Source organism: Ovis canadensis, chromosome 25 (genome assembly GCF_042477335.2).
Source record: "Ovis canadensis isolate MfBH-ARS-UI-01 breed Bighorn chromosome 25, ARS-UI_OviCan_v2, whole genome shotgun sequence".
NCBI lineage: Eukaryota > Metazoa > Chordata > Mammalia > Artiodactyla > Bovidae > Ovis > Ovis canadensis.
Window position 1 is genome coordinate 46,964,837 of NC_091269.1, and position 13,584 is coordinate 46,978,420.

At 37.9% G+C, this 13,584-nt stretch overlaps 2 protein-coding genes across 6 annotated transcripts in view; one reads left to right on the plus strand and one right to left on the minus strand.

Annotated features, from left to right (window-relative positions):
- The window catches only part of ANXA7 (annexin A7), a 33,102-nt gene that overhangs the window by 5,405 nt on the left and 14,113 nt on the right, over nt 1-13,584 (minus strand). For 3 of the 5 annotated variants that reach the window (XM_069572100.1, XM_069572101.1, XM_069572102.1), the window contains exons 6-13: nt 13,368-13,432; nt 8,553-8,655; nt 8,242-8,336; nt 5,681-5,794; nt 5,269-5,439; nt 2,461-2,631; nt 2,305-2,380; nt 1,103-1,215 (exon numbers count right to left, since the gene is read on the minus strand). In XM_069572100.1, the coding sequence (XP_069428201.1) occupies nt 1,103-1,215; nt 2,305-2,380; nt 2,461-2,631; nt 5,269-5,439; nt 5,681-5,794; nt 8,242-8,336; nt 8,553-8,655; nt 13,368-13,432 (908 nt within the window). Of the gene's footprint in view, nt 1-1,102; nt 1,216-2,304; nt 2,381-2,460; nt 2,632-5,268; nt 5,440-5,680; nt 5,795-8,241; nt 8,337-8,552; nt 8,656-12,891; nt 12,958-13,367; nt 13,433-13,584 lie in introns of all 5 variants that reach the window. The other 2 variants (XM_069572099.1, XM_069572098.1) reach the window with 1 other exon arrangement.
- Nucleotides 9,406-11,916, plus strand: LOC138430159 (large ribosomal subunit protein uL15-like). The gene has a single exon (XM_069572106.1). It carries the CDS (start codon nt 9,751-9,753, stop codon nt 10,195-10,197), a length of 447 nt encoding a protein of 148 aa, XP_069428207.1. The 5' UTR covers nt 9,406-9,750; the 3' UTR covers nt 10,198-11,916.

Genomic DNA, 13,584 nt, shown 5'->3' on the forward strand with positions numbered 1-13,584 from the left:
CTCAATTCCCTGACTGCTGAACTTGGCAGTGAAAGTGCCAAACCCTAACCACTAGACCACCAGGGAATTCCCTCATCCAGTTTTTTACATAAGCAAAATGAAAACGAAAAGATAAACCTCTTCTTGAATTCCCTGGCAGTCTGTTTCACTAAAGCAAGCCTCTCACAGCAGGAAGAAGGTGAACGCTATGCTTTATACAACCGCTACCAGCAGTGAAAAACAGAGCTCTTTCTTAACGTCACTCATGGACTGACAACCAACGGAGGAACTTTTAAGAAATTAACATTCTAAGTGAGACAGAGAAAGACAAATATTGTATGATTTCACTTACATGTGGAATCTGAAAAAAACAAATGATCAAATATAACAAAACAGAGTTAAAGACACAAAGAACAAACAGGTAACTGCCAGAAGGGAGGGGGTTGGGGGCAGGAAAGAAATAGGTGAAAGAGTAAGAGGTGCAAACTCCCAGTTGCAAAATAAATGAGCGAAGAGTATGAATGAGTGGAGAATACAGTCAATAACTATGTGAATATTTTTGTATGATGATATGTCATAATTAGACTTTTCATGGGAATCCTTTTAAAATGTACAGAAATATCACATCACAATGCTTTATAACAGAAACCAGCAGAGTACTGTAGGCGAATACACTTCAAAAACAAACAAACTCAAACAAAAAGATAAGATTTGTGGTTACTAGAGGCAGCGGATTGAGGGGGGCAGACTGGAGAAAGACAATCAGAAGGTACAAACTTCCAGTTATAAGATAAGTTACTAGGGGTGTAATATACAATGTGATAAATATAATTAACACTGCTTTATGTTATAGAGAGTAAATCCTAAAAGTTCTCATCACAAGGAAAAATATTTTCCTTTAATCTCGTATTTTATAAGATGATGGATGTTCATTAAATTTACTGTGATAATTGCTTCCTGATGTAAGTCAAATCTCTATGCAGCACACTTTAAATTTATACAGTGAGGTATATCAATTACATCTCAATAAAACTAGAAGAAAAATTGTGTTTAATATATCACTAAGAAAAAAGAATCAACATTCAAAATCAAATGACGATCAGACAGAAAGAGAGCGCCTCACCTCACTTCGAGTGACCACAATCCTGACCAGGGTGGAGTCATCTGTGCCAGCGCCTTTCATAGAATAGTAGAGCCGCTCAGCAAAGAAGGCAGGGCGGTTCAGGGCACACTGCACTGAAAGCGAGAGAGGCTTCAGACGAGAAATCGTGACTTGACGAAGATGTCCACACACCAGTTTCATCTATCACTTCCAGCTGCTTTGGCGCATTTCCCATGTAATTATCTCAGAAATCTTAGGTGAGTTGTAGAGTGCTCTCCCCCATGATTTTTCTCAGCCTCCCTCTTTCTTTCCAGCTACATCAGACAGTCTACCTTCAATTCTACAAGATTCCCTCTGGCCAGTAAATCCTATTTTCTCTCCACAGATGCAGTCACTTAAGATTCTTAACATTTTCCCCCTTAACATGAGAAAATGCGTAGGAACTGTAGCCTGGTAATACCTAACTAAACGGAAAAATGACTAAAATCTGAATTCTAGATGTCAAATGTATCCTTTGACTGAAAGAAGGATGTAAGATAGATTCCAAGATAAATAAGAAAACACAGACTTGAGAATGATAGTAAGAAATCTGACATGTTTTCGCTTAAGAAAATTAAGTTTGCAAAGGCTCTACCTTTCATAAAGATGGACTAACTGTACGTTATTGTGTTAGCTACAATTACAATAGTAGTATTTATAAAATATTCAATTGCTAATACCAATGTGTTACTAATATTCTCTTTAGTCTTATATTCTCCATGAAAACAAAATTTCCATTTCATTAAGCTTCTGGACGTCAGGACCAAAAACTGGGCTTTTAATTTCAAATGGAAAAGGGTCTCCTTTGGCTAATACTTGAAAGGTGTTTGGGGGCTCAAAATGATGGTTTGTGCGGCGGCACTCTGTAGTTTCCTTAGGGCTTCCCATTTACCTTAATGGAAATGCTACAATCCATTATATATTTTTGTATAGTCCTCAAGAAGGGTATAGAGAATAAAGACCAAATAATTCCAAAACAATCCTATTTGATCATACCACCAACCATTCATAGGGAACTGCATACAAAAACATAGGATTAGCTTGTCTCTGCCTAAGCAGACTCCAGGGAGGCTATACTAAGAATCACCACTTAATGGGAACAACTATTCAGAGTTATTTGAAACAAATAACACTCATTTACAAACAAAATGAAGCAAAACACGAAAACAGGAAAGGTGTCTTACAGATGGTCTTCAAACCGCTTTCAACATTTCCGGAAAACTCACGGCTGACACTGCTTAACAAATCTCGATTAGCCATCTGTAAACAAAAAAGTATAGGGGTTGAAATATTTTAACACCTCAAAATAGAAGCAAAATCTTCAAAAGAAAAGCTCATACCCTGGAATAGGCCTCCATGGTAGCTTTCAGCTGAGGAAAGCTTCTTGTGGCAAGAACCATGTTAAAGCAAGATTCATCTGTCCCTAGTCTCCCCTCACCAGCCTGGTAGAGACGCTGAGCATCTTCCTGAGCCAGTTGGTGGTTAACATTCTGGTTCTCATCACGATTTCCCTGCAAAACAAGGAAAGCAGGAGTTAGAAGAAAGTGATACAAGTCTTATTTTTAAAACAAGGTTTTCCAATATGGTCACTTTTGAATTTAAAAGGACAATTTACTAAAAACTAATGCATAAAGTTTGTCACGCTTGTCTTTCACTTCCAAAGAAACTATACTAGTGTAACTAGTATTTTATTACATTGCCAACTATGGATTTTATAATGTATGATCATGGTTTGATGAGGTTATATTAAAACAAGAGGTTTTACAGGGCTTTGAGAGCTAAATTAGAAAACGTTTCCATAAAAAATTACACAGACATTTTACTTTTGAAGGTATAGACAATTTTACCGATATTCAGTTTAAAAAGCTTTCTCTATAGACTAAAGAGACAGGGATTCTTAAAGAAATTACTCTTTTGGGTTTGATCCTTGGTTTACAAGCTGTGGGGGGTTTTTTGTTTTTATTCAATAAACATTTCTCCAGTAGCAGGTATTGAAAGTCTAGGTATGATACAAACCAAAGAGATTGGAAATGACTATTACTACTCCATTCCTCCCACGAAGGAGATAAAAGATGTCTCCAAAGAGGGATTAGGGCTACAACCAAACTCTCGGGAATTAAATGCAGGCTCAGAGCAGGGAATGACAAGTGGCCCAGGAGAGCCCAGGAAAGCTTCTCTGAGGAGGTGCTTTGAAGGGTGGTAATTGGGCCAGGAGAAAGAGACTATACTGAAACTGCAGACTATAGCACCTCCAGAGGCTGTGGCCACACACACAGACTTATGACCCACAAGTCCTGAACACTGACAATGCAGCCACTTCCACCCTCTGGGAGAAATCCCTCGGCATCAAAGGAATTTCACTTTCGCTTCTTTTGTGATAGGGTCTCCTTCCATCAGTCCATGTTCTGAGCCAGTGAGCACTGTCTCTTGTCTAGCTTGGGGAGAGATGCACTGAGATGTCCCAGAAGCTGGATATCCCTGAACTCCAAGGTCTGAAGTAACTTTAGATTTCTCATGATGAAGCGACTCCTAAGCCATGCTTTGCGGACCTCGTCTCCTAGGAGATATGAACTACCACTCAAATTAACAAAGTATGATTCTGCTTGGCTGGGATTTAAAATCAGCATTATACTGAGTTCCACTTTACATTTACCATGTACCTAAAAGGTATGGAGCTCTTATCTGGTACCAGAGTGTATTAGTCAGGGTTCTCCAGAGGAACAGAACCAACAGGATGTGCTATGTGGTGGGGACCCAAGAAAAGACAAGGCCCCTCCCTCCAAGGAAGTTAAGCCAAAAGAGGAAGCATACAGGATAGAGGCTTCGTGAACTTCCTTTCATTCATCCAAGTGCAATCTTAATATGTAAGTAACACAAGTGCTGACAGTCTGTATCCATTTATAGACCAAACTCTTCCCTGGGATGGGATGGGGCAGAGAGGGAGAGAGGAAGCTCCGGGCCTGAGTAAGAGTAAAGCTTAGATGGGTCGTTGGTTTCTCTCTGAAACAGAAACACAAACCCAAACAAGGAAAAGGTCGCCCTCTAGAGTCTTAGTGTCTGTCTGAGGAACAGAATGGAGCCGTGTTCCTGAAGGTTGAGGAACTGTTTTCTGAAGGTCACTGGCACAAGCAATGTATACAAGCCTATTCTAAACAGGCGGAATACGGCACAGGCAAAGGAGCTCAACACCAGCTCCCCAGATGACTGCCTTCGGGTTCAAGCACACAATATGGTCCCACTGTCCTAGAAAGCCACTTCCTGGAAGAGGGTCCTTTATTTTATAAAATGGTTGGGCCTTGAACCCTGCATAAAGAGACATTCAGCACCTCATTAAAGTCTGAAAATCATTTCTTTAGCATTAAATCTGTGTTTCTGAGTTTCTTTTCATGCTAAGCTACCTTCCGGCTCTGTTGTGGTAAATTCAATGTCCTCCCACCCATTTGCTTTGTTTTCTCATTTCCATACCCACACACTCTGGCACATTGTCTTTTCTGCAACTACATCCCTTTGCTCTGAGAGCCTCTCCTCTGCTTTTAGAATCTTCAATACTGTCCAGCCTTGTGTACTAGCGGGATAGCCAGTAACTCCTGATACTGAATCAGTATGCTAGTCTTTTGCATCATCTTTTTCAAATATACCCTGATTATTTATAGCAACATTTCAAATACCCTATTTGGAGAATTTTCTGCAACTCTGCCAGCAAATCTAGGGAATCAGAACAAGGAAGGTACTTAAGCACGGTGTTTCAGTGGATGCTGAAATGTTTCCTGCATTTCTCTCTCACTCTTGTCACCTTGCATAGCAGGCCTGCATATCTTCAGCTGATGGTCCCAATTAACTAGCAGAACGATGCCAACCTTAAAAATACAGACTCAGCTTCATTCTAAGACACAGAGCCTCAAGTTGATTTCTGATTTCATACAACCTTCATGGGGTTAACTGCCGATTCCTTACAACAACCAGATTTGCAGAAATCATTTTCAATACAGAAATAAAGAAACCCATACAAATGATTCTCTGTTGTCCCTCTTAAAGATGTCAAGATTCCAAGGGGGCTAGATATTAAAAGGAATAAAGAATGCCCACTGGCAGTAGGCAGTAAAGAATGTTCCCTCCACCAACACTCAGACACTTAATTCAATACTCACCTGGCACATGGATACAAGTAAACGTTCAAAATGCCCGGATGTATCTGACCTAATGTCCTTTTCAAGGTCTCGTCCAAATTCTGATTGATAACATCTGACTATTTCTCGGATTTCCTGGTTTGTTCTCGTGCACAAAATTTCAATCAACACACGTTCCTGAGTTCCTGCTCCCTATGTGAAATAAAGGAAGAATGAGAGAGAATTATAAACAAAAAGCAAATTTATATAAGTTACTAAATCTTAATGTTCCACCAAACATAACTCTGGCCTCCAGACTGAAAAGGTCTATATATTCAGATGATATAAAATAATATATTGGTTTACCTGTCACTGTAAACTCAGAACTGCCATAATTTATGGGGTTTTACATTTGAAATAGGATAAAATACTCAAAGTAAATGCCATATAGTACCTTCATTGCATTCCGTAAACTCCAGGCATCATAATATGTAGGTGGCATGAACAGGGCAAGGATCAGTTCTTCCATATTTCCACTTAACTCTGATTTAAGATCTTTGATTAAATCCTGTTACATTACAAACACAAATTCAGTATATGAGCTCTCCAAATTTTGTTTTGCTTCAATTTTTTTAAGGGAAATACGAGAAAAATGGAATTGAACTACTTTAAGAAAACCTCAATTTCTGTTCAGAGTATCATACACTACGGAATAAGTATTTAAGCTTATTATATCCAAGAAGATATATTTCAGTCGTTCTATCAATAAATACTTGATAATAAACTTATTGTAGTTCCGCCACTACACCAGGTACAAAAAAAGAGGAATCGGAAACAAAGAATAGTTCAAATTAATAAAATGATAAACATGTATTTACTTAGTATAAGAAACTGTTCTTGTTTTATGAGGAAGCAGAAATCATCATCATTGTGTTCTTATTTGAGAAGAAAAGACAAACATCTAAAAACTAAAATACAGCAGCCTGTTCTCCAGCACCAGTTGAATAAGCAGCACAGAAATAAGTTGAAGTAGGAAAAGTTAAAGTGGGCTAGAGAGCGTCAGAGAAAACTTCAGTGAAGATATTGAAGAGTATGCAAAAATTAGCAAAGAGAAAGGAGAAAGATATTTCAGGTAAGGAGGAGGGAAACAAACAAGAACACAAAAGCTGTTCCTAGCCTTGGCTATATGCATTAAAATAATCTGCAGAATTTTTCTAAAAAATTATGTCAAGAATGAATACTCAGAGATTCTGCATGTGTTTTTAAATTTGAAAAGAAATTGTGATATTTTGCTCAGGCTGAGAATTACTTAGTATAGACACAAGAATGAGCAAAGTTTATTCAATGGGACAATAAGACAAGCAATTTTGTTAAGAATAATGTTTTTAGACATTAATAAAAACAAAGTTGAAACTATATTCTTGAATTATTACCTTGAATACCAAGCTAAAGAACATGGATTTGATTCTGCATGCTGGGAGGAGTCACTGAAAATTTTTACGTAAGAAAACAACAGGCAGTATGGATTATAATGACCAAAGACATATATGAAATTTAGCCTACTGGAATATTTAGATAAGGAGTAATAAAGGTTTGGGTTTGAGTGGTGACAGGGGAAATGGAATGAAAAGAAGGAGATAGAAGACACATTTCTAATGAGCCTTTTTACAGATTAGATCAACAAGACAAGCAATAACCAGTTGCCAGGACAAAGCAGTGCCTGGCATACACAGGCACTGAAACAATATTCACTGACTGATTGAGAAAGAAGAATGTGGGGTCAAAGACTCCACAGCTGGCTAGAGGAACAGTGTTTTTATTAATGACACGTCCAGAGAAAAAGTGGTGGTGGGTAAGGAAAATAGTCTGGGAATTTAGTTTTAATTCAAAAGTGATACACAAGAAAATTTAGGACAACAAAGCACAGACTACATGTGAACTAAAGAAATTCATAATATAAAAAATATTTTTGTGACAAAAATGAGGCTGATGTTGAACCCTAAGGGAACCTAGAGCTTGTGTCGCTTAAGGAGCCTTAAGATAAGGAAGTGGACACTGGGTTGGGCACAGAGGGAAAGCAGAGTAGGAAAGATGAATCAGGTCAGGGGGTCTCTACTCCCATTCTGAGAAAAGTTAACTGGATCCAGAGAATGTTAGAAATTAGGATTCCTATCTGAATGACAAACCAGTGCTACCCCCGCTTGCCCTTTATATTTAAGCAGCCATGGCACCTGTCAGCCATAGGATCTTGATGGATTTACTTACTGATCATCCTCTCAACAAATATTTATGTGGCTATCTGTTATTGTTCCTGTCCTTGGTACTATAAACACAAAGATGAATATGACATGGTTTGCCCTAGGGCAGCTCACAGTTTTTAGGGAGTGGGCACTGAGATTAGTTACAGCAGAGGTCTTACAAAGTGCTACGAGATCACAGTGGAACAAGCAATGAGAGAAACTTCACAAAGTAGCTTAAACGAGCCAAATCCTGGAGAGCTTGTTTGCCATGCGACAAAAGAGGAAAAGGTATTCCAGGACGAGAAAACAACATATATCACCACAGAAGCATGTGTGCAGGGAATGGCAAGAGGTTCTATAAAACTGTAAAACAGGATATGTTTGCAAGGAGGGAGAGAAGTGAAAGACGATGCCACGGGCCAAGAATAAGCAAGGGCCACATAAGAAGTCCTTGAATCCCACTTCAAGGAGAAGACTGAACCAAGCTAATGATTATCATTAAGGTCATAATCTACTTTCTACTGAACATGTGTCACCTACCAGACATAGTACATGGGTACGATTATGAGATCAAGGACTACTCTAGAACTGGAAAGGCTTTTAAGAGAAATAAATATTGAATACACCTCTTCTGGGGTCTCTTGAGTCTAGCTGTCTCTACTTTATACTTATCAGTACTAGTAAAAATATAGTATCCAACCTGACAGAATTCGGGGCCTACAGGCCACTGTTCTTGCTGAGTCCTAAAAAGAAAATGAAACAAAACAAAACATACCTTGCCATACATGGTCTTAAAAGCTGCTTTAATTTTTTGCCTTTGGTCATTGGAACGATTGGCCACAACATCTATAATTGCCTGCTCGTCTGTACCTGGAAGAACCACACATGTCTAAGTAAGGATGAGGTCTGTGTGGGGTGCTCACTGAGGACATTTTTTAGATTACAAGGTTCCTGGTGCTAGATTAAATTGAGGCGTGTGCACACAGGCTCACATTTAAACTTGGTTTTATGATATAAACCTTAGTTTTACTTTATATCCAATCACTTGAACTGATTATAAATAAGACAAAAATACATTTTCCTTACCAAAACCCTTCATCGCTTTACGAAGAACTTCAGCATCTCTCATGGCATCGAAATTGGCAGCGGGTCGGATTGTTCCGTGAGTTCCCTGAGTCATTGCAGCAGGCTGAGAACAAGAGGCATAAAACCCAGGTCAGTTATTGTAGCAATCTAACCCTTTCACAATATATACATATACCAAATCAACATGTTACATACCTAAAACTAACACAATGTTCTATTTCAATTGGGTTTCAATAAAACTGGGAGAAAAACAGTATGAAAAAATGTTCAACATCTTTAATAAAAGAAACACTAGCTTAAAATAAAAAATCCCTCCCAACTCAGGTTTCTCTGCTAATAAGACAACAACTTAAGACTTCTCCAATCATCACTCTTGGGCAAGAAAGCCAGTGCTGAGGTTTCAGGACAAGAATATTTATTTTTGTGGTGGAACAGATATAGACCATCCTTCTCCTGCCAAAAGACAGCATGACACCAGACTTTCAGGAAACAAGACAGTCAAGCTTGTGAAGTTAGTCACAATCTTTCTATGCCTTGGTTTTCTTCAAGGGAGAATAGGGGGAAAAAGAGATTGATCCCTGAGTAGTGTGAGATGAGTGGCAGTGTTTTATTTAAAGAATATAATAATGGCTTTAGGGAGGCAGAGTCGGAGTTGCCCAGTGAGATTTCAAACAAGCAAAGTAATTTTGGTAATCTCTCTTCATTTTCAGTATAGGCTCTGATTACTAGACATAAAATAAAACAGCTTACAATAAGAAAAGCACAAAAATGAAATCGATGACTAGAGACTCTTGGAGTTATTCATCAATTTTTTAAGGACAAACCAAAAAGCAAAACAATGGATACATTTTTTATTTTTAAAAATTTATTTATTTATTTTTAATATAAATTGGATACATTTTTTAAACACCAGTCTATGAAGAAATTTAAAAATCACCAATGACAAAGACCACAGTAATAAGTGTTTCAGGCAAGAGTCACTAATTTGATGCTAAAATTAGTGGATAAAAGTATAATTTGTATACTTTGTAACATTACAGCAGAAAACCTAGCAGACATTGTCTGAAACAAATGATCACCACCAGTTATCACCAGTAAGAGGGTAAATCAACAATAAGAGATACTAGGGGCACAGCATCACTTCTGTGGTATTCCTGTTAGAAAGGCATGACCTAGCTCTTTCGTCTAGGCCGCTGACATGCCATCCAGACTAAGGAAGACCCGGAAACTTAGGGGCCACGTGAGCCACGGCCACGGCCGCATCGGCAAACACCGGAAACACCCAGGAGGCCGAGGTAATGCTGGTGGCATGCATCATCACAGGATCAACTTCGACAAATATCACCCAGGGTACTTTGGGAAAGTTGGTATGAGGCATTACCACTTAAAGAGGAACCAGAGTTTCTGCCCGACTGTCAACCTTGATAAATTGTGGACCTTGGTTAGTGAGCAGACACGAGTAAATGCTGCCAAGAACAAGACAGGAGCTGCTCCTATTATCGATGTGGTTCGATCAGGTTACTACAAAGTTCTGGGGAAAGGAAAGCTCCCAGAGCAGCCTGTCATCGTGAAGGCCAAATTCTTCAGTAGAAGAGCTGAGGAGAAGATTAAGAGTGTAGGTGGGGCTTGTGTCCTGGTGGCTTGAAGCCACATGCTGGGAAATTCATTAAATGTTCAGTGCTTTTCAAAAAAAAAAAAAGAAAGGCATGACCTAGATTTAATCAGAGGGACTTATCAGACAAACCCAAATAAAGGAATATTTTACAAAATAACTGGTAGTACTCTTCCAACATGTCAAGGTGATGAAAACAAGGATTGAAGAACTATTTCATGTTAAAGGAAACTGAAGAGACATGACAACAAATGCAGTGTTTCATCCTGGATTTGATTCTGAGCTGAAAGGACATTACTGGGACAGTTAATGAAATCTGAATAAAGACTAAAGGTCGAGTAGTAGCATCATTAAAACATTAATTCTTCATCACTGTATTTATGTAAGAAGTTAATATTTGGGGAATCTGAGTAGAGGGTATGTATATAGGAATCGGCTCAGTCAGTAAAGAATCCACCTGCAATGCAGGAGACCTGGGTTTGATCCCTGCATCAGGAAGATCCCCTGGAGGAGGAAATGGCAACCCACTCCAGTATTCTTGCCTGGATAATCCCATGGACAGAGGAGCCTGGCAGGCTACATATAATTCATGGGGTTACAAAGAGTCAGACACACTTAGTAATTAAACCATATATAATTTTTACAACTTTTTAATGTCTGAAATTATTACAAAATTAAGTTTAAAAATTCTAAATACAAAGTTATGAAACAGTTTATTAGTTTTCTTAAAAGACTCAAATCAGGGCTTAAGAGAGATGAGACAAGATGATATCCCACCACATTTTTTAAAAATTAATTTTAATAATATGTTTTATTTAACCAAGTATTTCTAAAGTATCATTTAAAGATGAAATCAGCATCATTTCAAAATATAAAATTATTCAGCTGCTATTTAGGCAACTGAAGCTGTATTTCAAGTTATACCCACTGAATACAGCAACATGCTAGTAACTGTAGGGACAAAGTGTTTGGGGAGAAGCAGACCAGACCATCTTTCAGCAAACACTTTTACAGTCTGTAATTCCTCCCACTCATCTATACATTTTTTCCACCAATAAGCCTAACAATCATCTGTCACTAGTTTCTAAGCCAGCAACATAAGCAAAGAACTAACAAGAAATATTTGTATTGTGGTTTTAAGGAAAACTAAAAATATTCTACTTGTAGCATATATTCAAGTAGAAAAACTTTTCAACATATTGCCTTTACATGAGGCTTATGAAACTATGAAAGTTTCCTTTAATGTAACCATTGTTTCTAAAATCCTAAGCAGGGCAGAAGGTTCTGTTAAAAATACACTGAACTAGGTAGTAAGAGAAACTAACTCCCATCAGGTACTGTTTGATGACTCTCATTTTATCATCTTGTTTTTAAAAACAACCAAAACCTATTCCATTTTTCATCTGGAGGGAAAAATGGCTTTGTTTTATTCTTTGTTCAAAGTCTAAGTTTGAAGTGACTCTTCATCAAGAATACTATCATCCTCCAGGCATTATTTTGAACTCAAAAGAAATCAGGGTCCATGTTCTTGAGGTCAAATCACTAACTACAGAGGATTTCCCAGCACAGCAAAGCTCATTCTATCTGCCACCAAGAGTTCCACCCTTTGACACCCATTTGATTCCAACCTTCTTGCTGAAAACCTGCCACAGAATTAGAATTGGATCAATCAAGAGAGGTCACTTGCCTGAACTACTCAAGCAAGACACACACACAGCAACCAACCTCCACCAGAGGATTTTCAGTGACAGGGAGCTCATGAGGTAGTCTATTCCATCTCCATCTAAAAGCTCTTCCAAAATCTACCGCTCTGTTAACTCCCTGGTTTTAGTTTAAGATGGTAATTGTTACACAAGATAAGCTGCAGGTATATGTGTATTTTACTTTAAGTGTTTTTATGTTTAAAAATCTTTTATATTCACTCATAAAATGATGTCTTTAAAAGTATACACATGCTTAAACTAAACTAAAATAAAAATTCTCATAACAAATGATTAGAATAGCTACAGCTTTATACTATGATTGACAATCAACTTGCAATAATTTTTTTAAAAAAGAAGTGAAAGCAATGTACTATGGGCTTTCAAGGAATATCATTTACTGTATCAGTAAAGTAGCATATTTTAACAAAGAGACCGCTGTTCTGGAAAGCAGAAGAGCTAGAATCTAGTCTCAGCTTTGTCATTCACTAGCTGTGTGGCCTGGGACAAGTTCCTTAATCTCTCTGGAGCTCAAATACCTCAAATCAGGAAAGTAAGCCAGAAAATGGTTAAATTGTTTCTCTTCCAATACTGTAATCCCTTTCCCAACCCAGCCAAAGAAAAAGCTTAAAAACGCTAGACTTTTATGAATAGACAGTATGAAATGAGAAAATCAAGATAAAGTAAACGTAAAACTGCTTATGTTCCTAGTAACCGGCATAGGGTATAAAAGAATTAACAAGTCAGTTAAAGAATAAAACTTCACATTAAAGTAAGGAGCTATACTGAAATGGGGCAAGGATTTGATATATGGGAGGCCTTCTGAGACTACTGAAAAATCAATTTAACAGACATTAATCACTACCACGCTTAAAGGGCTTGCCAAGCACTAAAGGGACATAAAGATGAAATAGCTATCATGAGCCCGCGAGGAAGTGGTGAGAGACAAATACACAAGAAATTAGAAACAAATCAAGGCACGTTTAGGGGACTGAGTGATTAGTGAACATTAGAAAACCTTACTCACTTCACTGCTATAATCCCAAGAAACAGGAGAGAAAACAGGATAGGAAGGAAAGGATTCTGTATTGATCTGAAAGAAGAGTGGAAAGTTATAAAGGCAAAAATGGAAAATAAAACAATACTTCATAAAACACAGCTAGAAATATCAATCACCCAGCCACCTGAGTTCACAGTTATACTGCCAGCAAGGGACGAGGAAAGAGAACTAGAACCAATGCCGAGAATCCAATCTAATGATTGAATCTCTATGAAGAAAAGAGTATGGGTGTCATCACCTGAGAGACGGGACCTATGTTTGTCTTATCAAAGTCATCAGGACACTGGTGGACCAAAGAGCATGGAGTCTATCAGAAGCAAAGATTAAAGTCTTAAGTGTCTCTTACAGACCGTCTTCCCTGCTTCTAGGAAATCTCTAAGATCAATAAAGGAGTAGTGCCCTTCTTTAGCAGACTTAATTTAAAAGACAGAAACGAAAAATACCTGACTAGGGTAAGGAGGTTGTCCTCCAGGATACTGAGAAGGCATCGCTCCCCCAGGAAAACCACCTATATATTAAGAAAAAAATATAGCAAACAGGTATTAACTATCTAATTTTTCAAAACAGCACTGATTTATTACGAATATGGAAACATATGAGGACATTCACACTTATGTTATTCACTAGAATAATTTTTAAGTATCATGATATACTGAATCA